At 40.8% G+C, this 25,205-nt stretch overlaps 2 protein-coding genes across 2 annotated transcripts; both read left to right on the forward strand.

The window, feature by feature from the left end:
• Window positions 1–41: 41 nt before the first annotated feature.
• Window positions 42–25,164, forward strand: LOC108114599. The gene is made up of 10 exons (XM_017225659.2): window positions 42–453; window positions 14,279–14,719; window positions 15,471–16,700; window positions 17,054–17,184; window positions 21,303–21,533; window positions 22,401–22,689; window positions 22,751–22,915; window positions 22,970–23,255; window positions 23,316–23,757; window positions 23,861–25,164. Exons 2-10 carry the CDS (start codon window positions 14,386–14,388, stop codon window positions 24,785–24,787), a joined length of 4,035 nt encoding a protein of 1,344 aa, XP_017081148.1. The 5' UTR covers window positions 42–453; window positions 14,279–14,385; the 3' UTR covers window positions 24,788–25,164.
• On the forward strand, window positions 18,994–20,976 carry LOC108114601 (cilia- and flagella-associated protein 157). Its single transcript, XM_017225661.1, has one exon. It carries the CDS (start codon window positions 19,102–19,104, stop codon window positions 20,896–20,898), a length of 1,797 nt encoding a protein of 598 aa, XP_017081150.1. The 5' UTR covers window positions 18,994–19,101; the 3' UTR covers window positions 20,899–20,976.
• Window positions 25,165–25,205: the final 41 nt, after the last annotated feature.

Here is a 25,205-nt window from a genome sequence, read left to right on the forward strand (position 1 = left end):
TGTTTATATCCTGGCGCCTCGTGCTCGGCACTGCGCTCGTGGCTTTATTTTGGCTCTGGCCTGTAGCTCAAAGTCGCGTGGCAATCAGTTTGCTGCCGTCTCTGTTCGTGGGTGAATGTCCGGTCGTCTTGGCATCTTGATTTTTTGTCGTATTTCGTAGATACTTCATACGGAAATAGCTGCTTCTATCGGATGCAATTGTATCTCGTGGATTGTGCCGCCGTCAAGTGTCACTTGAAAATTGTCAAAATTGAATTTACCAAACGTTAGTGAACAATGGTCCTCCAAATGGCCATAACGAGTGTTACGGCCTTTGTCTGGCTTCGATTTTCGAACCAAACTGAAGAGCTTTCCGGATTAAGCCAAAAGGTTCTGTAGAGATACTTAAGTGCTAAGTGAACTCATCAAAATCATCGTGCATAGAGTGAACTGCATATATCATCTTTCTGTTGGGTAAGTGAAGTGATCTCATTGCAATTATAAAAACCTTTTTATGACTGACTGTCTGGCTGTTTTGGTTCCCGCTCTCGTTATTCGGTGGTGTTCCAAAAATTGCAGTCTATTTCGGGGTGTTTTTTCCAAAGTGCCGTCGACAGGTATGGGATAATCAATTCCAAGGAAAACTAGAATCAAGATGGCAATGTGATGCATTTAAAAGTATTAAACCACAAGGAACTCCTTTCAAAAATATAAATCATTTTCTTGAACATAAATCTAATTGTCTGAATTGATTTATCATTCAAGTAAGTTGCGTGTGAACAGCTCATACATTTTGTAAATATGTAAAGGAAGTTGGGGTTAAGAACTGCAGGGGATCGATATGAAGGGAAATATCCATTACTCACTAAGAGTTTCCTTTGAAATAAACATAAATTTTTACAATAAAGTATTAATGTTTTCTTAAAAGGTTTTAAATGATTTACATGATGTCGATATGGGGGTTGCTTTAAGTAAACAACTCTATTTGCCAAAATACATTTATCAATCCTTGCGTGCTAACATCGCATACTTAAATATTTAAACAAAGGTTCAGGGTGCGATATTAGTCGATCGATTTTACTTCCTGTTCTAGACTGCCTACTTCCTCTTTTTGGTTTTATTTCATTTTAGACTTTAAGGATCATAAACACTTCAATACTTTTAAATAACTTTTAACAGGGAATTTTTTATAATTAAAATGTATTAATTGTTAAACAAATTCGTTGTTTTGTTGTGAGTGTTGACAGGGTATCCTTAAAGGGTCGGCTAACCTCAGCATTTAAAATCCATTAAATTGAATTTCCTTTGTGAAGCTTTTCCCCTTTGTTGGCCTGTCTTTCCTTTTGTCAAGGACAAAACTGGTCAATTGCTAGGCTAACACAGGGCGGAAAAGCCGACAATGGAAATCCGTCAGATTTCTTTAATTTCCCCAGAATCCTTTGACAGTCAGAATGGCTTCCGGGTGAGCCTGTCATTAGATTTGGTTTAACTCAAATTGCATTAGAAGCTAGAAAGATTTGAAAAACACCAGAGGCGTGTTATTTAAATTTAAAGTCTTTCCTCTTTTCAAATAGACTCATAAATATTGTTTTAACTACGGTTTTTATTATTAGCATAGCAGAAACACAAGCTTCTAATATTTTGTTTTTAACCATATTTACCGAACAAGCCAAGCGTACATTTTTCTAAAACAAACTTCATACTAGTTTGCATCAGAGTTTGAAACAAATGGACTATGACTTGCAGTTGGTTTCAGCAATTACTCTTTTTATATATTCGGACTTCCTGGTGGCTTTACACACAAAACCATGTACACCGATGTTTTTCTAATTACGTTCATGTACATATACCATGGACATCTGATGTCACAGCTCTTCTTCGCTGCATTCAATTTGACTTGGCTTAGAAATGCACCACCACCACCACCACCTCCAAACCATACACCCACACTCGCTCTATGGAGGAACACATGTCATGGTATACCCTGTGGGTACCTGGCAGAAAAGAAAACAGAACAAAGTGAGAGACCCAGACTAAATTAATCAGGGGCCAGGTAACGATTGGAGAGCGCCGGAGTTTCTCGGGGGTTGGCATCCGTATCCATACCATACCATACCATCCCACCGCAACAAGCGAGAACCGGTGAAAACAACCCCATGTGGACAGTCTTTATGGCTAAGGATTTCCCCATATGTTTTTTCATACCAAAATGCACTTTTAAGTTGCTAGAAATGCTTTCCTTAATGCTTTTGACTATTTTCCGATTTTTACTAGTTAGTGTTACCAATTATGTATATTTCCAATGAGTATTACCAAATTTCCAAATATACATATACCCATTAAAAGTTTTAACTAACCACTTATTAGGACAAAAATGTATTCACAACAGGTAACCACATTTTACGAACTTTTCTAATAAATGCTAGCTAAACTTCACTTTGTAAGGAAACGCTTTAAAAGGTAAAGTCAGCCAGGGGTTTTTTATATGGAGTTTAGTTAACTTTTTTTGACAGCGAACTCTTAACATTGGGGATGAAAGTATAAACAGCTGATGGCGTCGGTCCTGCGACTCCTTTCTCATGGGTTAATTTCCTTTGGCAACTCAAACATGCAAACATACAAATGCGAAAAATATTTATTTAGTAATTTGACGACCCTCAGCCGTCTCCAGTTACTTAAGACGATTTCTTGATTAACTTTAAATGGATTTGTATAATATTTGTATGTTTCACAATTTCCGCTTGGCTACTTTTTTTTGCAATTTTTAAATTTCCGCTAGGAAGACGGGAAAGTTAACTTTTTGGCTTACTTTATGGAACTACCGAATACCAAGTAGTTAGTTAACTTGAATTATACTGAACATGCATAATTTAAAATGCTTAATTTTGCTGAAATAATTGCTTTGCCAGCACAAAGTTGAAATGCAAATAAATACTTAAGGACTACTACATGAAAGTGAAAAAGAAGAAAAGCGGCAAACTTTTCCGGATTGCGTCTGCTGCGGAGTACACATTCCGCCTCCGGAAAAGTATTTGTAACAGTGTTTAAACTCACATAGCCTTTCGTGGTTTTGCGAACTATTAAAAAGTGAGCTGGGCTGAGTTCTTCGAGGGGGTGGGGAGTGACCTCCCAGTCGCTTGGCAAAACGTGGGCGACGGTGCTGTGCGGTTGGGATGATTATCCAAGTTTTAACCATTCTTTCTTCGCTTGGCCTCACTTTTCCAACGCCATCAAGAGCCGCACAGCGCACAGTTATGGGAAAATCTTTTAATTAATTTAAAACTAATTTTCTTGAAAGCCAAGTCGAATGACCTTTGAGTGAGTTGAAAGCACTGAACACATACACACATACTTCCCTACATCACAATTTAATTTAAATATTTTTAACTCAGTCCTTTTGGCAGATGAAATTAAATCAAAAAGAAAATCTGGGGCAACACCTCACCTATGGCCTGAGACTTTGAGCCAAATGCAACTAGATTAAATCACAAAACTTTTGATTTACTTAATATGGGTTTCGGGTGTTATGGAACTGCAACTTAATCATATCAGATAAATTCACCCTTTGATGTAAACACAAAAACTTTCAGAAGTGGGGCTTTTTCCGGGGCTGTAGTCTTGAATGGACTGCAAAGCGACTCTCCGATTGCCCACTACTTTGAGGATTCTTTGAGGAGAAGCATTCAAATGCATTCCCTCATCCAAACGAGTCCATTCCATTCCCATCGCAGCCCCGGTGAAAGTGGATTAGCAATTTGTTAAGCCAACAATTTACCCAGCTTCGTGGGGCTTCACTTCATCGAGCTGTTTGCATTTGTCCAGCCAAAGCTGCCCTTTTCTGCAATTTCTGCTGGAGAAGGATATCCGATGACCATGCTGAATGCCATCCGTTGCTCCATGTACAGAGGACAAAAAAGGATATTGATCAAAAATCATAATGGTTATGAAATCTATTAGGCTTGATGGATTAATGAAGGCAAATGTAATATTAAGATCTAACACAATTTATATTGCTTAACTTATCCAGGATTTCCATTAATTTAAACAAAAACTTAATATATTTCTAAAATAACTTTATTATTTTAAACTTAAGATAAGCTTTCTTAAAACAAAGAAAATAATGATTCATAAATATTAATTCACTTAATGGCTATAAACCTCATTTTATTATTATTTTTCTCGGTGTTGAAGAAACTCTTTGAATGGCTTCTCGGTCTCTTACTTTGTGTTTAATTGTAATTTTAACTTTTGCCATTTAAGTGTCTGTTATGTGCCATCTGGAGCGACTTGTCTGCACCGCCGGCGGAGCCTTTTCCGCTCATTCTGTCACGCAGTGTTTGCCAGTCGTAAATGTTTTTAGTTCGGCTAAATGCAATTGTGGCCACTTCTCGCACTTCCTGCCAACGCACTCGGCGCACTCGTTTCCAACACTCTGCCATGCCATACCGAACGTATACGCATTTTAAGAGCTCTTAAAGAGCGAGTGCGATAATTATCGCTTAACTTTATTAAAATGTACTTGAATTCAGTCTACAAATTGCTCAAATTGGGTCAGAATAATGCTTCTATAAATGTGCATAATAATGTTGTATATTGCTGAAGATTTTCTAAATCCCTTGGTTTATTTTTAAAGGAAAATGTTTATTGTTCTTGCAAAGCTTAAGCTTGTTTTGGTCTGCATAAAAATTGAGATTATATTTAATATGTAAATATATGACTTTCGGGTTGAAAAAGTACTCTTGAAAAGAAACCACATAAAGGGAGACATTTTAAAAGCATATACTTATGGTTTATTTAAGAAAATAAAAAATAAGGCACCTATGATTTTAATTTTCTGCTTAAACGCATGAAAAAACTCACATATACGCAATTACGCGCACATTGGTCTTAAGGTTTAATTTGCAATTTATGCGACAATGGAATTCGTCTGTCGCGACGGAAACGGAATAATTTCCCATTTCCGGTGTGCGTGTGTGTGTGTGTTGACAAGAAAATTCAAATTCAAAATCCACGCCTGTGTGACTTGCTGTGTGTCTTTTCAACAAGGCGAATAATCAGAGAACAGGTACAATAACACTCGTCGTTTTTAGTGGCACGGAAGGAGCACTCCCTCTCCTTTCACATTCCACGTGGCAAGGAGGAAAACAAGACTGTACGATTAAATAAAATACTTCCTAATAAAAAAAAACGCAAATTTAATTTACTTTCGGGGGCTGTCGGCCCGCAGCAAACATAAATCGAAGTCAACGAGGTGCCCCCAACCAAACAAACGCCTCCGCTTACTCCTCCCCCAACTCAGTGTTGACAATTGCAAATAACGAAGAAAAAGCCAAATAAAGGAATATTCGCCTAAATACATTGAAGAAACTAAATTGGTAAAATATTTGTCTTGGGAAAAGATAAAATAATTGAAACACAAAGACACTTACGTTCTAAAGTCAAATTAAAATTAAACTATACTTTGTAGTTAAATTTTTAAACTAAAACATACAAATTAGTTTACAAAAAACAGCTAAAATAAAATGACTTTTCTGGCTATAAAAAATAACTACAATCTGGCAACACTCCTGACTTTGCTTCCTCGGTGCTCATTACGCTCCCGCTTCCAGGATCCGGATGGAGGAGTTGTATATGGCGTGTCATAAGCCTCCACCAGTTACCCAAAACAATTTCGTTGCGTGGAGCAGGAAGATTGGATGGGAATGGGAGCCTGGGGGATGGGGCCGATGGGGTGGTATTATGTGGGCATGCGAAGGTGGTGAGACGCCATATTTTCGACTACAACACATCTGATGCCTACGAGGCACGTGATGCTGAATATAATGAGAACAATTTTTATTTAAATTAGATCCACCGCCGGACACTTGGCACAATTATGGATGGCCAGCTGGCAGCTGGTAACTGGGTAGATGGTAACTCTGAACTGGGAGCTGCAAAATTGAGTAAGGGGAGCCCGTCACTTGGTCAGCCTCCGCGTGATCCAGCAGATATAGATACTCATAAAATAAACTAAATGACCTGCTTTCGGTTGATTACTTTTCAACGTGATGGGAGCGCATACTTAATATTTTTCAATATGCGTGTTACACTGAAAACATTAATAAGAAAGTAAAATGTATTTTCTATGTTAACAAATTTAAGGTACCGCAAAGCCAAGCACTAAAAAGTAGGCAATGACTTTATAGAAACATAACTATGAAGTCCTGACATCTTTTATTAAACAATTTAATTTAAATATAGTCGCAAGTTACATAACTTTAAGGCTCTAAAACTTGTTAATTTTCAAAATCTATTTTTTTTTTAGGTATTTTCCCAATTTTATCGATCCAAATATGAGTTACTCAAATTTCGGCTGCATCTTTGAAATAGAACTTGTTTTGGCCGGTGCTCATTATCTTAATGGACGTTTTGGGGCGGGGATTTGCTCCGGGTGGTCTTGGGTGTTGTGTTGGTGGGTGGTGTTTGGGTGCACATTCCATTAATCATGCCGAACATACAGCTCCAAGGGCCGTGAAACTGAACCGCAGAATCAACAACAACAAATCATGCGAAAGCAAATGCGCAAATAATGCCGCTTAAAATTTCAATGCCTCGGCATTATTCATTCCAGCCAAAGCCGTTATCGGAAATTAATTTTCAAAACCCACTTAATGGTTAGAGAAGAAAATTGAATTTATGAGTGTTAAGATATGCGAATTAGACAGGGTACTAAATATTTTTATCTTAATTTTGTGTGGGGTCCATCTTTTATGAGCCACTAGTTGAAGTTAAAAATACATATTCAGCTCTCAGCAAAACACAAATATTAGTTTTTCCAATTCGAATTCAATTTACTACATATTACGGAGTCTATGATTGCTTTGGTAAGTTAATACTGGTCGAGCCTGTGGCGAAGCCACAAAAGTGCAGTAATTTACTTTCCCAAATTACACATTTCAGTCACGCAATATGGCCTCCAATTAAAGTAAGTTTAAGCTAGTCTGTTCAACTTTTCGACTATGAATCCCACAGCTTTAACGAGTCATCACCATAAAAATAATTGGAAATGGCATTACAATTATGCAGGAGCATTTTTTTTTATATCTTTGACTTGTTAGTGACAGCAAAATGGAATTTAATTATAGACATTTGATTGTACTGATTTGTGGTGGATTAAAATAAAAGCCATAGAAATGTAATCAACACTTTTTTCCCCCTAGTTCGATTAATTTAAATTTACTTATTTATGTGGTTTTGATTACATTTTATTTGCTCTTATCTTAGCTTTATAATATAAATACATTTTTTACTTCTTTAAAAAGTATATCCCTAAAAAAACCTCTTTGATTTTAACTAATGGTCTGAAATCTGCAAAAAATCTAGCAAGACTAAACTTCTTTACTGGTTTTTCACTTGAGAAATGCAATTAATCTAAGCTGACTTGCGTTTTACATTTGAATACCCGACTAGTAATGCAAAAGGACTCGCAGAAGTGGGACAACATATTGTTAGCCAACGAGTTTGTCGTTCAGCTGGCTTCGTTTTATTCGATTTTTCTTGATGAACTCCTTTGGAGTCCTTGTCGACTTCTCCTTCGATTAATGGATTTCCTTCGCTGGCTTTGGCGCCTGAAAGGCTGCCATAAAAACTGACAAATCAACTTCCAGCTGTTTCAGCGTCAACGACCACAAATACACACAAATACATTGGCAAATGCGCAAAAGAAAAAGGATACTGCGGAATATATGTATGTATGTATGCCTCAGGGGGAAGATGGCCAGGATATATGGCGACATCGCTCCACGAAACTCAACGGGAGAGTTATGCAAATATGAGTACTTCTTCTTTTTTTTTTTTTGGGCCTGCCTGAGATAAGGCAAGGGGACCAACTTGAAGCCCAATCTTCCAGAGTCCCAGATTTCGGCAATCGAAAATCAACAGGGAGAGAGTTTTTGTATTTTTGCGACCCTAATAATCCGCCCTTTCGCTTTTCATTCTGCTGAATCGGCGATATGTTTATCCGATCTATTCGGACGTGTGGGGTCGAAATGGAAAATTATAAATCTGGGTCAAAAAGCAAATTGCTTGTAATTCATTTTCCCCAAAAAAATAAAGACATTAGATGAGCATTATTCATGATTATTATTGTGGGAAGTGTGTGTGTGTGTGTGTGGTTTTTCTTATCTATGGAAATGCTTGCCTATTTCAATTTGTTAAAAAATTATTGGTTTCCTGAGGGTGTCTGGATTTATTCTTTGCTTTTCTTGTACATTTCTTGCTTTCTTGCAATTCTTAGCTTAGTAAATTCAACTTGTGTATGAAGGAAACCAAGCAACCTTTCTACTCAAATGTTTTGATGTTTTTGGTAATTAATTATGATTGATTTCAGGCAGAACATATTTCATTAACGGTTATGGAAATACCAAACAACAAATGACTTAGAAATATAGTCAAAGGATAGGGGGATATGGAATTTAATAAGCATCCTAACTGTTCGAACTTTATGTCAAATGTTAGCATCCAGTTGAGGATTATTGAAACTTTCAGTTGCCATTTCACAAGCACTGACAAGTCTTCATTTGGCTTCGCAGCGGTAATTAATAAGCCCCATCTTGATATTCCGCATTCAGATGTGTGCATCTCCGTCTTCACGGATGTGGATCCAATGTGTTGGAAGCCAACTTTATGGCACGAACAAAGGAGACAGCAGCCACTGGAGTCCTAGGTCTTGGGAGCTGTTACTATGGACTCACCAGACTCACCCGGGGGCGTTCCAGGAGAAAGGCGGAGAAAGCTACTCGGAGTGCAGACAACAGGAGGCGGACACCGACAATGTGGCTGACTGATTTAAGTGCACATTTAGTGGCGCACGCAAAGCGAACTCGGCACACCCACTCTCAAGGACCCTGCATCTCAGAATTCCATGCACACTGTTCCAAATTGAGACTTTTTTTTATTAATAATGTTTATCGAAAAAGGAAAATTAATGGTTAAGATGATGTGATAATCATAATTCTTAAAACTATGCTATATTTATTGAGTCTTTACCGACCATTTTTGGTTATTAAATTGCATAGGAAAGTACTTTGATAAGATTTTTATGTTCACCTTAAATATCAGTATAAAGTATAGTCCTTTTTCTAAGTGCACTTTGCTGTTACTGTCTTAGATTGCGGTCTAGTCACTAAGTTTCCTGTGCAGACGTCGTAGACGTTTATTAAAATGAAGTCAGTCCCCGGGTCCGACAGGTTTTGTGGTGGTGCCAAGACTGGGTCTTCAATTATTAAGTAGCACTTTCAGTGTTGCCACAGAGGTCGACGCAGGGCGAGGATTGCTGGTTGGGAAAAGGAAGCCGGAGAAGGTTGCAGGACCCACTTTAATGTCCACCTGCATGCAATCCCGCCATTGGCCTCGGGCGCCCTCTGGAGTGGCTCCGTCTTCATGCACGGCTCGCTGCTGCTCTTTCATTTCCATACACTGTGAGATAAACTATAAAAACAGTAATAAATAGTTCATTACTGCCAAAATGAATCATTGGTTTAGAAACGATTCACTAAACACTACTTAGAAAATCACATATCCATAATTCAATTATTGAATATTCCGTAGCACTATTCTGTCAGTGTAATGTAGGACCAGCAATACCCACTAACTGCCCAGCTTTCCGTGGTGTTCCATTCGTCATAGGGCGGCCATTTGGAAAGGTGTGAGAATAAGCCATTTTCTCCTTTTATTCTAGGAGCAATATACATATTATTTACCCTGCGGCTTGTCGAGAATCTCTCCACCTTCTGATGAAAGAGTTGCAAGTTTTGTGGTGCCTCCACCACATTTTACCTTCTATTTACACCCACTGCTCGACGCCACCGTCAATGTCAATTGCACCGGGCACGCGAGATGTGTTGGGTTATTCTTGTGGAAAATACCACGCGATAAGGATGCAGTCTGGAATCCATTTTCACCTCGCCGGGTTTTCAAAGCTCTCCACTTTGATGGGCTAAATTGCCAGTGCATATTGCCATGTCAAAGGATAAGCAGTTCCTGAAATATTTAGTATGTTTGTTCTTTGTTCAAAGCACGAAATCTATTACACGCAATGCAAATTATTAGAACTTGAAAAGAAATTTATGATGGAAAAACATGAAGTACCTAAAAGCTAGACTGACAGAAGATCAAACTGTTAATCAGTGTTGGACTACACCTATTAAACTTTTAAAAATACTATTTAATGTCATAGACATATGTATGTATATTAATCTTTACTGATTTTGGTCATACTGAAGTGATATTCCTGTCTCCCTTGCTTTCTGATCTCCGTGGAATGGAAAAAATTCATAATAAATCGATTTATTACAAAAATTAATTTGCATTCAAGTGTTCCTTTTGTTTTAATGACTCTCCGTAATAACGATTTTTATACTTTTTCTTGGTTTTGTCTCGGTGTTAAAAGGGCGGTCTACCAGCTGGCTGGACTCAGTTGAACGATTCTGTGGCTGATGTCGCAGTCATTAAAGTTTTTTGTGGTTTTGGTGTCAAGCACAACAACTGCCCCGCCCCCTCTTCAAATTGTTGTGTTGTTAACCCTCTGAAGCCCTCGCGGCTATAGTGCACTTATTTTCGTCCTCATAGTTTTCGGCGTCGAGCTTTCAAGTTCTTGTTTTCTGCTTTTATTTCTGGTAGATAATCCTCAGAGAAAAGTTCTTTAAAGATAGTAAAGGAATTAACTGCGTTTTAGTGTAATTTAAAAACCAATTAAGGGATTAGTGTATTTGCCTGGGTATTAATTAAATTCCACGGAAGTCTATTGTTTTTATCCGTTTATCTTTTTTAGCCTTCAAATAAAGCAAAGAAAGATTTTTCTGTTAGTAAGGGATATCCAGATTTTGCTTAGATAATTTTCTCTTTCATTAACTAAGTCAGTTTTTGCTTGGCTTTCACAAAAAGCTGTCTATTTTTTGTTGCCTTCCTCAACAATAAAGAGATGGGAAATCAGATTTTTCCGGCCCTTTGTTTTCCTAAAGTTGGACATGGGGCTTACCACCTCCTTTCTGTGGCATTGTTCAGTTGACTTCCTCAATTTCCTTATTTACTTATCTTTATTATTTGTCCAAATGAGCAAATGGCTGGCCTGCTCTTTTGAATGCGAATGAGCTCCGTTTCAGGTAATTACATACGGGGGGCGAAAGTACCTGTTTTTACCTGCTGTACGGTGTTTATTTTTAGTTTTTAACCCAATTGCACAACCGCATTTGTGGGGAATCTCTGGGGGTTTTCTCCTGGCCAGTGGTGGTGGTCAGGAATAAGGACCCAATGCGGGCGGCGAAATGGTCTTTTAAGTGCAGACTCAGCCCGTTGCCATCCTTGGCCATTGATTAAGAGTAAACAGAGCATGTAAATGTTTGGATATTCAAACTGTGCATTTTTTTGCTCTTTGTGGGTGAATATTTTTTGCGCAGTTTAAAGTTGCCCTCGCAAACGTGTATTTCGTATGAATATGGTATGTCGGGGTATGTACGCTACGGAGTCACCCCGAAATGTTGAGCGAGTCAAAGCGAGTCAGAATTTTCCTCGCCCACAAAGTATAATGAATAACAGCACTCCCAGGGAGCGATAACGTTGGCCAGGGTGGAAAAGCTGCTGGTCACATGCCACCCGCGCTGCCGGGGCATTGACATTTTGCCTATCTAGAGGATAGAGTCCTAAGCACGGCACTTCCCCGATCCAGTTTTCGTTCCCGGTTCCCGGTTTCCCCCATTTCGATTTTCCCGGACAGGCATGCACCATAATTCTCAGACCGCCAACGCTTTGATTTTCCGCGCTGCGAAAATTTCGCAATACTAGGCTGGTCAGCAATGCACAGAAAGAAAAGTGTAGAAAATCTTTATATTGAAGAGATTTTTTGCTTTCTTTGGATTCGTAGATACATTTATATTAACTTCATGTACTCCAAATTTCTCGCAGTGTATCTATAGCGAATTAGCGCTATCCGCTGGGTGGTAACTGGTTGGCAGGATAACGGCCCTTTCAAAGGACCGCAGCCCAGTGCAGTTAATAGTTTTCGAATCCAATTCTCCCCAGGCACACACGCATTGCCCTCTGACCTCCGATCGCCCACAGCGACACCGATAATCATGTTGATGGGCCTGCACTATTGAACACGAAACTTTGGCCAGCTTTGCCCAATTCAAAAACGAACATTTTTCGGGGGACATACAAAAAAAAAAAAGAAAAATGGAAAACAACTCTGTGGGCTCTCCGCTTTCAATTTGGTGCAAATGCCTGTTTCTGCTTTCGCCCCTCTGCTTTGTTTCCACTACATTTCCCACACTTTCCCACTGCGCCGGATGACCATGGGATTTGTCTGTAAGTCGAGCTATTTGCACATTTTCGTGGAGGGCAACTGTTGTGCCTGGATTATTTTCAAAATTCATTCGCCACTCCGTTCTCGTTTTCAATTTGGGTTTCTTTTTTGGTGGGAAATAAATTGATAAAACATTTGTTTTAAATGTTTTAGATTTTAGATTTTAAGATGTATTAAAAGATAGTTAATTTTTCTTTAATATGACATAATATTCCTGTTTATTTTATATATGTTTAATATTAGAAAACTAAAACAAGGAAATTACTCAAAAACAGATATACAAAGGTTTTCCAAAGACTACAATCTAAAATGGCTGAAAAACGACATTGATTTTCCATTTGCAATCAACGTTTTCAAATCGCACCAAAAGTGGGCTCAAAGCATCCTTGGGAAATCGGTCGTAAAGGCTGATGATTCTGGGCTGTAAAAGGACGTTCGCAACAAAACAACCAACTGTTGTCGGATCCATTCGAAAGCGGTAAAATGCGAACGGACGGACGGACGTACGCACGTGTGCCTGTGTGTGTGTGTGGCAATTGGCAGGACCAACTCATTAGCGCAAAGGGCGTACAATGTGCCATATATATGCCTACATATAGCATCTGGCCATCGGCCCGATCCGTGCGTGTCCGCAATTAAGGTGATGACAGGGGCGGGGGCAAAGCGGAATCGGACTCCGAGGGGGTGTGGTACCTCCGTACATACATACATATATCCCAGTGACGCGACAGATTTCGCTAATGACTGTGTTTGGGGGGAGTGTGGGTATCCTTTCCATTTGGATTCACCATTTTTCCTGCTCACCAAATATCCGGCACTAGCCCAACCTGAACCACCTTCGGAACTTCTGTTGATGAATCGAAAAACTACGGGAATTAGATGTGCATGTCAGTCAGCAAATTACTAAGCCCCCCCCTTTGCGCCAGCCATCTGATGATGTATCGCCACCTCTGTGTCGGGCTCAAAAAAGTTGTTAATAATTTATTTGTGGCTGATTATTTAATTACAGAGGACGGTCATGAACCACACACATTCGGATCATAAAGTTTGCCTTTTAAATTTGGTGGATTTTATTGCTTGATTAAATGGGGAATGCTTTAAAAGTATAAATTCTGTTTAATATGAATTCCACAGAAAAGTAAATAAAATCTTAATAAAAATGTTCTTATACTCATATTATTTGAATTAACTTATTGTTAAAGAAAATCTAGTCGAGTCACAATTTCCGTAGGTATTGTCTAGTCACTTCGAGTCCTGACTTTTCTTCTTTTATGTGTGTTTTATTCCTTTGTCCTGGACCATAACTTTCGATGAAATTGCATTGAATTGTGGAAATAATCGCCATAAAAATGTTTCGTGCACGACTTGTAATTGGTTTAAGAATTTATGAGGGTTGATTGTGTTTTCTTCTTTTTTTTTTTGTTCTTTCCCCCTCGAAGTACATACAGGCATAGTCCAGGTCATATATATATGGGGTTTAGGTTTAGGGGTTGGGGAGTTTTTATGCTTCGATAGGGGCCATTGACACCCTTTGTTGTTCAGAGTTTTCTTTTAAGCCTTTTGTCGAAACGTCATTTGATTTGTATAGAGAACGACTTGATGCCATTTTAAAGACCCTTTCCTTGCGGTCATAGGGCATTATAGAAGTTTACATAGAAAGACAAATTGCTTTATAAAGCGATCAATGAGCAGGAGGCAAACTCTAAGGAAACTTCAAAGTTATAAAGAGAAGAAGAATTTATTCAATAAAGTTAAACTGCCTTTAATCAAGTTCTTTGAAATTCATTTAATAATGGCCTTCACCAACGTTCAAGGATCCAATATTAAATTATAATTATGGAATGAAAAATGTGTCCATCATAATAATTTGGTTAGTCAATCTATAAATGTAGACCTCAATTTGTCTTGAATTTGATTTGTGTATCTTTCTGTAACGTCAACTTTTTCCTTATTTTCCAGAATATGCCTGGCAGGTAGACTTCTGCTTTTCTTCCTACCACCGAAAGGCCAACGTCACAGCAAATTTTTCTTCTGGCGATGAGAGCTAAACAAATGACACTCCTTCTATGAGGGTTAGGGCCAGGAGTCATCTTCCCTGGCAATCGCAAACTGAATCGCAATTGCAGAATGTGTGCCAGCGACGTGGAACCTTCGGTACATTCCCACTGAGTGGCAGGAGGATATTCCTTAGACAGACACCTCTGATTGAATCGGTAACGGCGACCAAAACGAAAACGAGAAAGAAAAGAAAGGCAAAGGAAATGCGGAAAAACTCAAAGGAAATGGCGGCGAATCGAAGGCGAAAGAAGACAATCGGCATGCTGACATCGGGACTAAAATCAGTAGTCAAGTGGAAAATTATTGTATCATCCATAATGTTGCTCTTATTAAGTGAGACAAGTGAGTGAAACTCATTTACAGCAGAACATCTATCTGACTGCCTCTGACACATTTGGCCTGAATAAATAAATACATTCTTAGGTTGGGCCTACTATGCGTATACGCAATATTTGATTTGGTCAGCTAGGCGTTATTCTACTTATGTTGGTTTAATTATACATTTGTACTATACATTTGAAGTTTGGAAAATTTACTTAGAGTTAACTAATTTTGCCAGCATATCTGTTGTTTTGATTTGTGCAACAAGAAAGAGGGTTTCGCTGCTTGAAATACTCTTTCTTTTTAATATTTTCAAATATATTTATAGAGAAAAATAGAATCTTTAACCTTTAGATTTTAATATATTTATATTTCCTTAACGCTATAAAATCGATTTAAGATTACTTATCAGTAAAGTTAATTTTTATCTCAGCTCAAAAGTAGAGTAATTAAACATTGTTGCTCCGAATGGGGTTGTGTTAACCACCCTTCCCCCTTGTTTTTGTTTTGCTTGCATAATTTGTACCCGGAGGAGCTGTTGGATGCGACTCAATTTACACGACCAGGGTGGAGTAAACAATGGCCGGGGTCCTTGAATGGGGCCAACAGAAGGCAGCGACACGAAATAAATTACAAGGATTTATAATTCTTATCTCTCCGCTCTCTCTCTCTTTCGTTTCATGTGGTGACTCCTTGGCAATTGCCGGCATTGTGTGTGCCTGCTCCCGTTCCTGCTCCTTGGACTCTGATTCGGATTCGGATTCGACAAAAGGTCACGTGCTGGCGGTACGAAAGGGTCGCCTTATGTCCCCCAGCACATTTACCGCCCTCAGCGGGGACTTGCATGTGCAGATTCAGTTCAATGGTAACGAGATGTCATCGCAGGAGGAGTTGGAAGAGATGGATTCTAGCCATGGCCCAACCAGTGAGGAACACTTGAGCACTGACAGGCGGGACTTGAAGGCCAGGAACAACACCATAATGAGCACTTTAGTCATTAGCAAAATCATTGATGAAGTGGATCCTGGAGCGTTGGAAAAGGGTTTGACTTTAACCACCGAGGTAACGAATAGCAGCAGCCAGGTGGTTTTGCATCGCAGACGTAAGGAGGTTGTGCAGAATATACCGCTCTTCCCGGATCCCCGGTTCAATGTCACCCAGGTGACTGTGCCATGTCAGACGTTTTTGATCGGAGGACGCTATGAGATGCAGGTGGTTAGTAATCTCAAATCGGTGAACAAGAGTGAGGTTACAACCACTTTGGTGCCGGCACAGGATGAACGATTGCACCAGACCCTGGATGTGCGATGGCCCAGTGCTGAGATGATTGTGAGTCCGGTGCGCCTTCGGACTTATCCCAAAAATCCCGTAGAGGTGACCCTAAGATTTCCTGAGGTTAACTGCAATCAGTCGGGTAGTCTTCCTCTGCCAGAATTTTGGCTAGAGTTGATATACTGCGGCAAGGAGCGCAGTTGCAGTCGGAATATATCCCGTTCCAGTGTCCTTTTTGCAGAGCAGATACGTGGATTCCCGAAAAACAAAAGCCTGCACTTGGGATGCGAACTGTTTGGATTGGCTGGCAATTATGCAGTCCAATTGAGACCCATGATTCCGGCCCAGAATGTGCCCACCACCCGAAGGCTACTCAGCGTCGATTGGAGCGATGAGTTCGTGTTCAATGTGTATGCCCGTAGCATTTTTCCCTGTGATCCGCACACGGGAATCGGTGTCCTCTACGAATATCCCGGATGCATTTTGGAGCAAGGCGACCGGGTACGTCTGTACGCCAAGCTGCGGGCCGATGTCGCCTCACTGAAACCCCCAACATCACTGCATTACGTCGCCGAACAGCGGGTGGTCAAGAGCCAACATTCACTGTACTTCGCCTGCGACTATTTCTCTGAGAAATACGTGGAGTACTGCTTCGTGTACGTCAGCCAGGCAATTTCCGGAGCCGTGGCCGATGTCCGGATGGACTGTGTGCCCACGCTGCCCGTGAGCGGTGAGTGCTTAAATCCGTATTAATGCCATATTAAACATTATTGAAAGGAAAATCCCAATTAAATGGAATTTAAATACATTTTAACATTTTATTGCATCTCCTTGTCCGCTACACTGAAAGCTTTAAAGATGTTTGTAAAGAACTCTCTTATATCAGGACACAGATTCTTCTACCGTAAACATTTTCCATGTGGAAATTACATTTTCCACTTTAAAGTTAAAACCAAACTGTCATAATAATCTTTAATGAAATAAAACAGTTAACACTTCATTTTACTACATATTCGTATACATTATGTAAACTTACCTTATTAATTATGAAAGGATTAGCTTATGACAGTGTTCTCCCCACAGATTCGGATACCGGTGGCTGGGGACCCTGGAGCGAATGGACTCCCTGCTCCACAAATTGTTTGGGCGGAACAAGGAATCGCTATAGATTTTGTGATTCACCACCACCGCGATATGGCGCCAAATTCTGTGAGGTATGTAACCCCTGTAACTACTCTAAATAACTCGGTAGATTAACCTCTGAACGACCTCTGCCTCCACCTGATTTGACAACGTTAATAGTCAAAGTTTGATTGAGTACTCCGAGAAATGATTAATACTCAAGCACATCTAAGTGAAGGCATCAAGATGATTTCAATAAGTGCGGAACTACAACTATAGACAGGCAAACTTCGTCTGGCTCTGGGGACTTCGTTACCCCAGAGATTGCTTCCAGTTTAGTTCACATTTCACTCGACTTTTCTTCTTACACTTGGAAAATATGAGAGTATAGAAATATATAATCAATAATTATCATAATAAGAATAACAATGAAAAACAGATAGATTTGGTGAGCCCAAATCTACTTTCTAGTAAAATACCATGAAATCCAAGTCATCATGGCTGATTTCTCTCTCTGTACTCCTCCGGGGCAAAGTGGAACTATTTCATTGTTTTTGTTTGTGAAACACTGGAGGAGCGGGTGTCTTCGGTATAATATAGTATAGCATGGCATGGCATGGTATGTTATGCTGTCTGCGAGCGTGTTTCCACACTGCGACACTTGCTCCAGATTGCGTGGGGAATTTACGACGCTTCCGACAATTGTCGGCCTACTGCGCCTCGCTTTATCTTGTTTCTTTTGTTTGAACCGAATGGTGAGTCGAGAGTGGAGGGTGAACCTCCACATCTAGTACCAGAACCATCCGCATCTCCATACCCATCCGCGCATTTCATTATCCAAAAACTTCCGGCATCAGAATCCAGCGATAGGGGCACATTTGGCCGTACTTTGCCAACTTGTTCGGAACAATTACAGGCAAAGTTTTTAAATGTTCCTCGCACTTATTGCAAGTAGTTCTTGCACGGGAGTTGTGCCACGGATGCTGGAACAATGCCATCGCCGTGGGGCGATTACAATTGAGTGGGTTGAGTGCGTCCACGCGGGGGAACGTGTGGCACCTTTACATTCACACAGTAGGCTTTCTATAACAATTTGCATTTGCCCCCCAAAGAATTACCCGGAGGCGTTGCTGCCCATGTGTGGTATACAAATATTGCCCCACGGGCTATTAATCAAACAAAGCTCCGGCTCGACAGGCACTATTTGCTTTTAGAAAACACGGGAATAACCTTTTGTGACCACACACAGGCGCCACAAACTCAAATTAGTGGCATTTGAAGTGGCACTCTTAAACATGTTTAAGCCAGAAAATATTTTGCTATTCCATTTACTCGCAAAAACACAAAAATGCTATTAAAAATATTGAATTTAAGTGGTTTTTTCACAGCTTTTGGTTTAAATGGATACTAATTTAATTCAATATTGTTTATAAGTTTTAAAATAAATTATGAGAGTCGTTCGTTTCCACTGGCCAAACGCTAACTATTTCTCTAAAATGTAGAATTTAAAAGAGCAGTTAGGTTTTTTAACATAAACTGAATATGAATGCAGCCAACCCTTGAACTAAAAAATACTGCACATGCTCGTTGAATTTCTCTATTTTTCTTAAAAAAATAACCTGTGGAAAAATTTTCTGACACGCTTGCAAAAATATGAACCACTGAAATATGAATAAAAACCAATTATTAAAATAACAACTCATATTGTTAAAAGTGCACTTTAAAGTTAGAAAAAGGAAATTCAGCTTAAATTTTATATCTTAATTAAGTCTTGGTGGAAAACATAGCTTTTCCGACTATTTAAACTAGAAAGGTTATGCCTTAAGCTTTGAAAGCTCTCATAACCTTGGTAACGGTTGTTCAACTAGTAACAACTAGTTAAAAGAGCTTATTTTACTCGAACACAGTACGATGGGTATAAAAATTCCGATACAATTTGTTTTAAAAATCACAAATACACGTTAAAATTCAAAGACAGTCAAGTCGGATAACGAAAAGAAAGCCACAAGATGCCGCCGAAGGTTAAGAAGGAGAAGAAGGATGTGAACAAGGTGACCCAAGTGGACAGGACATTCTACGAGTTGACTATCACAGATCTAAACCAAAAGTTGGCCCGCCTGCGAGCCCACTTGACCAACGTCGATGAGACCAATATTACGCTCACGGAGAAACTCAAAGATGTTGAATCCGATGGCGTGGATGTGGCAGCCCATTTGGAACGGACTTTGGCGGAGAGGAACAATTCAATAACCGAACTGGAGGAACGCCTAGTGGAGATTACTAAGGTGCGGGATGTGGAGAACCGTTTGGCCCAGGAAAAGATTGGTGACCTAGAAGCCAAGTACAAGGCTATGCATGACCAATTGACCTCCGAGATAAAGTTACTTAATGGCAAGCTGAACTCTCTCGATGAATTTCGCATCCAAAGGGATGTCCTGCTGGCCAAGTTTGATGAACAGGAGGCGGATCTTAACGAAAGGGAAAAGGATCACAAGGAGGCACTGTACAATATGGAACAGCGAGCGGTGGTGGAAAAGGATGCTCTTAAAAAGGAAGTGGAACAAAAGTTGCTCCAAGTCTCGGAGGATTTCACCCGCTCCAGTGAGATCCGTAATGCTGGCTACACCCGTCGTCTGATTCGCGAGAATATTGCCTTACAAAAGGAGATCGATCTTCTGGTCATGTCGCAGATAAAACTCCAGCAGGCTTATACAAACCAAAAGTCCAAGCACAAGGAGATGGAGGAACAGTACAGTGCCCTTGATCAAATCAAGAATGAGTTGGTCCGAAACTCCGTTAACAAGATCAAGATCATTGAGGGTCTAACCCGGAACTACGAGAAACTCAAAGCCAAGTATGTGGAGGTGTTGAGGTACAAGAAGGCCTATGAATCCCATTTACAGGCAGAAAAGTGTGAGAACGTTAAACAGAAGGATGCAGCTGGAAAACTTCGGACTCTGGCCAAGCGAATGGAGATTGTAGAGCTAGAAAATCGAAATTTGGATGTGGTTCATGCTCAGCATGAGATTGAAATCACCCGACTGCGTGGAGTCATCCAGGAGATTAAGTGCACGGTACGCGATGCCATTGTGGCGGAACAGGCAGCCAAGGCCTTCCCGGAGAGATTGAACGAGGCCAATGTTGATGACCCCGCGGTTATACAAGAAGTTCGAGAAGAGGCCATCTCCGTTTGCAAGCTGAAACGCGGCGATTTACTCTCCACACTTCTGAACATTGTTAGCTCCCACTCGGAGGATCTTCCAAGGACTCCATCGATTGCCTCCATCGGCAGTGCCACCTCATCGCTATATGCACCCGGTAAAATGGGCTTTATGCCCACCCGACCCAAACCAACACCCTTCGATGCCTTCCGTAGCGAGGTCGTTGACCACAAGCCGGATACCACCATTCCTGAAGACTTGCAGAAGCAAAAGGCTCAGGATAAGTACATTCCCTTGCGCGGCGACGAGAACACTATCATTGATGTGGAGTTTGGAACCACTTTGTATGTCTCATCTTCACGCGAAGACGATCTTATCGAAGTGGAGGAAGAACCCCTGGAGGAGCCGGAGGGATCTAGCAGTTCCATGTCCGTAAAGAAGGCTAGCAGCGAAGGTTCTGCTGCGCCTCCTGCAACTGCACCTCTCGTCGCATCCACGTCAGCTAGGGATATCAAATTAGTCCCCAGCATGGGAACATTAGACACCCTTACGGCCACTTCTAAATTGACGGGCGTTACCACCGAGGATGAGGGCGAGGAGGGTGAAGGCGAAGAAGAGGACTTCGAAGTACAATTCTTCTACTAAAATTCCTTGAAATTTATGTTTACTATTTGTTCCACCATTGTTGAGAATTAGAAAATATATGTAAATATATATTTGAATGTAATGGCCGTTTTGTGCCTTTCGTTCCTAGAGTTGGTTGTATCGTTTTTAATTGGGTCTTAGTCAAGAGTAAGTGTGACAAAGCTATCTATTGCTGTACACGCTTCTTTGAGTTGCTTAGTGAGTAAGAGTAAATGAGATGACGATACTAATAAAGGCGAAATGCGTAGCTAAATTACTGTTCCTAAAAAAATATGTATGTAAGAGGAAGAGAAGAAAAAGTGCAGTCATTCTGAAAGCAGATCACAGTAAATTGTATTATTAAATAATATATTTGAGTATTTTCACATCTAACACTATATTCTGCGGTTATTATATACTTACAGGGCCCATCAGTTGAGACCCAAAAATGTGGCAAGAGCATAGCTGATACGTGGGACTGCATCTACGAGACATCTGGTACGGTCATAACCAAGGAGAATAGCACAGAGGTTAGTCAGGAGATTGGACCAGGATGTCGTTGCGGCTGCATTGTACATCTGGGCTCCTCTAAGCCCAAAAGGATCATTGCGGGAGCCACACAAAGTTGTCCTGGCCGCTCCTTCTGGCTAATACAGGTACGAAACATTAACTAACATTAACTAACCTCCAATAAAAAAAAATGGAACAAAAAAGTCACACTAGAAAATAGCGAAAGTTAAGCAAAGTTGGCCTTTGGCATTTGGTCCGGTCAAGTTTTGAAAGCTTTCAAGTTGTCTGCCGCCATAACTATAAAAACGAACACAATGCCAAACACTCAGAAGTCCAAGTCCATGAATAAAATTCCGCTACGCTTCGGAGGCTGCCCCCAAAATGACAAAGGAGCCCCACTTAATGTTCCATGCCACAGGGAAGTGTGGGTCGAAGCTGGGCATTACTGGTGATGGGGGTTGAACTCAATTCATGCATAATAAATGCCCCACTTGGTAGGCGTTTTCGCCAGTCCCGAAACTATCAATGCGTAAGGGATCCATTGAGGGGTGTTGGTGGGTTAAACTCTCTGTACCGGGCACTTATAGGTTAAAAGGGTATATTAAACGTGAGATAGCGGATTCTAAAAGCATAAATTTGGAAGAGGTAGAAAAATGTATTGGAAAAGAAAATTTCTTTTCCGAGGGAAACCAACTTAATGAGAGATACCAAAAAGAGATACCTTTTAGTTCATATTATTTTGTTTTCAATGGGTATCACATGAATGGCACCATCCACATCCCCTATTCATATACACTTTTGTTCACCCCCTTTGAGTTCGATACAATTGGAATGATTAGAACTGCCAATTGGCACGTGCAATGGGATGAGGGGAAATGTGCTGATGGGACGGCGCAGTCCAAATGCTGATGAATGCCTGACCCACTTTGGCAGTTTCCATTGGCCCGGAATAGGGGGGAAACACCAAACATTTACCCGTATGTTCACAAACACTAAATTCCTTTACTTCCCAGGTTGATGGTGAGGAGAGCATTTCGCTGGCCCTGAGCTTCCTTCGTTTGCCGTGTGCCACCCAGTACATAAAGGTGCGCGATGGTCCGTCGCTTTCGTCCACTCTGCTGGTAGAGCTAAATGGCGGCGGTTTGATTCTCAAGGGAGCTGGCGTTCCGGTGTCCGTTGAGTCGACTGGTGGCCAACTCCTGGTGGAATTTTACGCTGGCGATGGTCAGGCGGCCAATGCAACTCAGGAGGGAAGTGCAGCCTGCACAGGAGGATTCATGGCCAATGTGCAGCAAGTGTTGGGTGTGTATTTTTGACCAATCCCACCGGAATTTAGTAAATAATGAAAATATTTTAATTACAGCTTCCAGAGGAGGCAATAGTAGTACCACTCTTGTAGCGGCCACTCGGTTGTCGGGAAAAACACGCTCCGTTTCCCACAAACCCATGTCAAGGCTTCGTTTTACTCTGGTACATCTAAGTGCCATGATCTTTGCCAGCATTATCATCATAATTAGCGCATTGTTAGGTGAGTTTTGGAACTCTTTCAGCATGTTAGGGACTAATAAACTGTTATCTTTAGGTGCCCAATATGTTGTGCGATATCGGAAGTATCACTTGGCAGTTGCCCGCCGACAGGACGAAGGGTCACGCCTTCACACTCCTAGAGCTTCTCTCAGTTCCCTTCAAGGACCTCCTTCACGAGCCATGTCCACGACTACTCTGCTCTCGGAGGTCATTTACATGGTCAAGATGCGACCTAAGCACCACCTACGACACTCCATTCTTCGCGAAAGTGTGGATGCTGAAAATCTGACCAATGAGACGGAGTTTAAGGAGTCTGATTCACAGGGAATGCTAGCCAAATGGTTTGTTTTAAAAATCAAAAACAAATTTTTAAATATATATTAAAAGTACTTTCTATACAGCGCTGAGGTCAAAGAATTGGGAAGCTCCGCCTCTATGGTCACTCTGCGCAATGAACGATCCTCGCCGGCGCGATCTCTGGACACTGGAAGTGTTATAGGATCGCCGTCCTCTGCTGAAGCCGAACTAGCTGCGGTTCACAGCAGGACAGATGAGTCAAAGGACTCACCCACAGATGAACATTTGGAGCAACCGAGCTGCAAAGATAGTGCCAGGGATTCGGAATCCATCATATCCTCGGGCATGAGCTCCCTCTGCAACAGTCCACCAATGAATAGCAAACGGTTGAGCAAGTACTCCGATCGGTACGATGCGGTTACCCTGAAGTTGCTATCATCTAGATTGGATGAGAGCCTGCAGGATGCAAGTTCCCTGCATTCGGTCACAGAATCTCTCAGAATGGGTCGCCTGGGATCACGCAGTGTCAGCTCTTCCCTGACGAATGTGAGTTAAGAGGTTACTCTTATCATAAGTTCAAAAGTGTTTCTATAAATTATTTAATATTTAAAATAAAAAACTTAAATATTAATATATTTTCATTTTTCAGGGCTGCTATTCTCCTGCTGCCAGTGTGGTGAGCACGGCCACTATCAGGACCACCAGCAACCCCAAGGAGTCCAAGGAGAAGCAGAATCGCAGAAAACTTCTGGCACGTCCTGGCTCTGAGTTTTCACTCGGGAATCAGGAAGAACTTGAGTTGGACTACTACGATTACAATGTGATCAACGCAGGATCGGCGCCTGGATCCTATCTTGGAATGGATCCAGCTTACCTAATCTGGATACCACCATTCGAAGAGGTTGCAGAACGGGAGGAGGACGACAAGACACCAGAACCGGAACCAGATCCCGAAAGAGATGAACGACAGCCGCTGTACGAGGAGATTCGGATGCCCAAGTATGGACACTATCTGAGTCCGGCCAGCAATACGGAGTCTAGCAAGTCCACTACGGCTGACAATACACCCAGTTCGGAGGAGCGTTCCCCTCCGGACAGTGGACGTCCTTCTAAGGCTACTTCACCGTGCGATGGAGCAGAAAAGGGAGGGAAATCTTTGCCCAAGCAACCCACTCCGTTTATGTCCAGAAAACAGCGGCGTCAGTCCAAACAGCAGATGCAATCTAGTTTGTCTCTGAGTGCCGGTTCTCTTGATCACGAACAGCGTTCGGGAAAGAATTCTAAACTCCCAACTGAGATTGCTGCAGTGCATCAAAAACTGGAAGCCGAAATGGAACCAAACGAATCCATGAATGGTTCTTATATCGAAAAGGAAACTGCCGTTGAGAAATCATCAGGGGATCTGCAGGAGTTTCTATCTCTCGATGACATCCAGTTTGCGGATGAAAGTGGTAGCGATTATGAGGCTGTAAACCTCAAGAAAGTTCCCAAATCGGAACTCAAGCTAAACCAAGATGATGTTAGATCCAAACTCTTGCGAAGAAAAGAACCCAAATCAAATGAAGTTTCCGTGTAACCCCTAAATATTATTGTACATAAACTCAGCACAAAGGGGGCACTATATGTTTAGCTTAGTTTACGATCTTGTAAAATACGGGTAAATATTATATATATATACATATGTCAGCACCATAAGAAACGTAGACCACCTGGAGTAAATGTGTTTTTAAAGTTAAGCCTTAAGCTCATCTCAGTAAAATGTATACTTAAAAAATCGAAAAGAATGTAGAGCTCGTATCTAGTCTCAAGGCTCTTAAAAAGCTAATCTGTTTAAACCCTCGTTACCATGTATATATCTTAGCTAAGGTTCACTGTAATTTAAGTATTTATTCGCACATGGCTATGTACACAACTCAATATTGTTTACCTAAGGAATTTTATTTGGCAATAACTTTGAATTAGACAATTGGAATTACGAAATTTTGTGATCTTCA

This window comes from Drosophila eugracilis, unplaced genomic scaffold (assembly GCF_018153835.1).
Source record: "Drosophila eugracilis isolate 14026-0451.02 unplaced genomic scaffold, ASM1815383v1 contig_2154, whole genome shotgun sequence".
NCBI lineage: Eukaryota > Metazoa > Arthropoda > Insecta > Diptera > Drosophilidae > Drosophila > Drosophila eugracilis.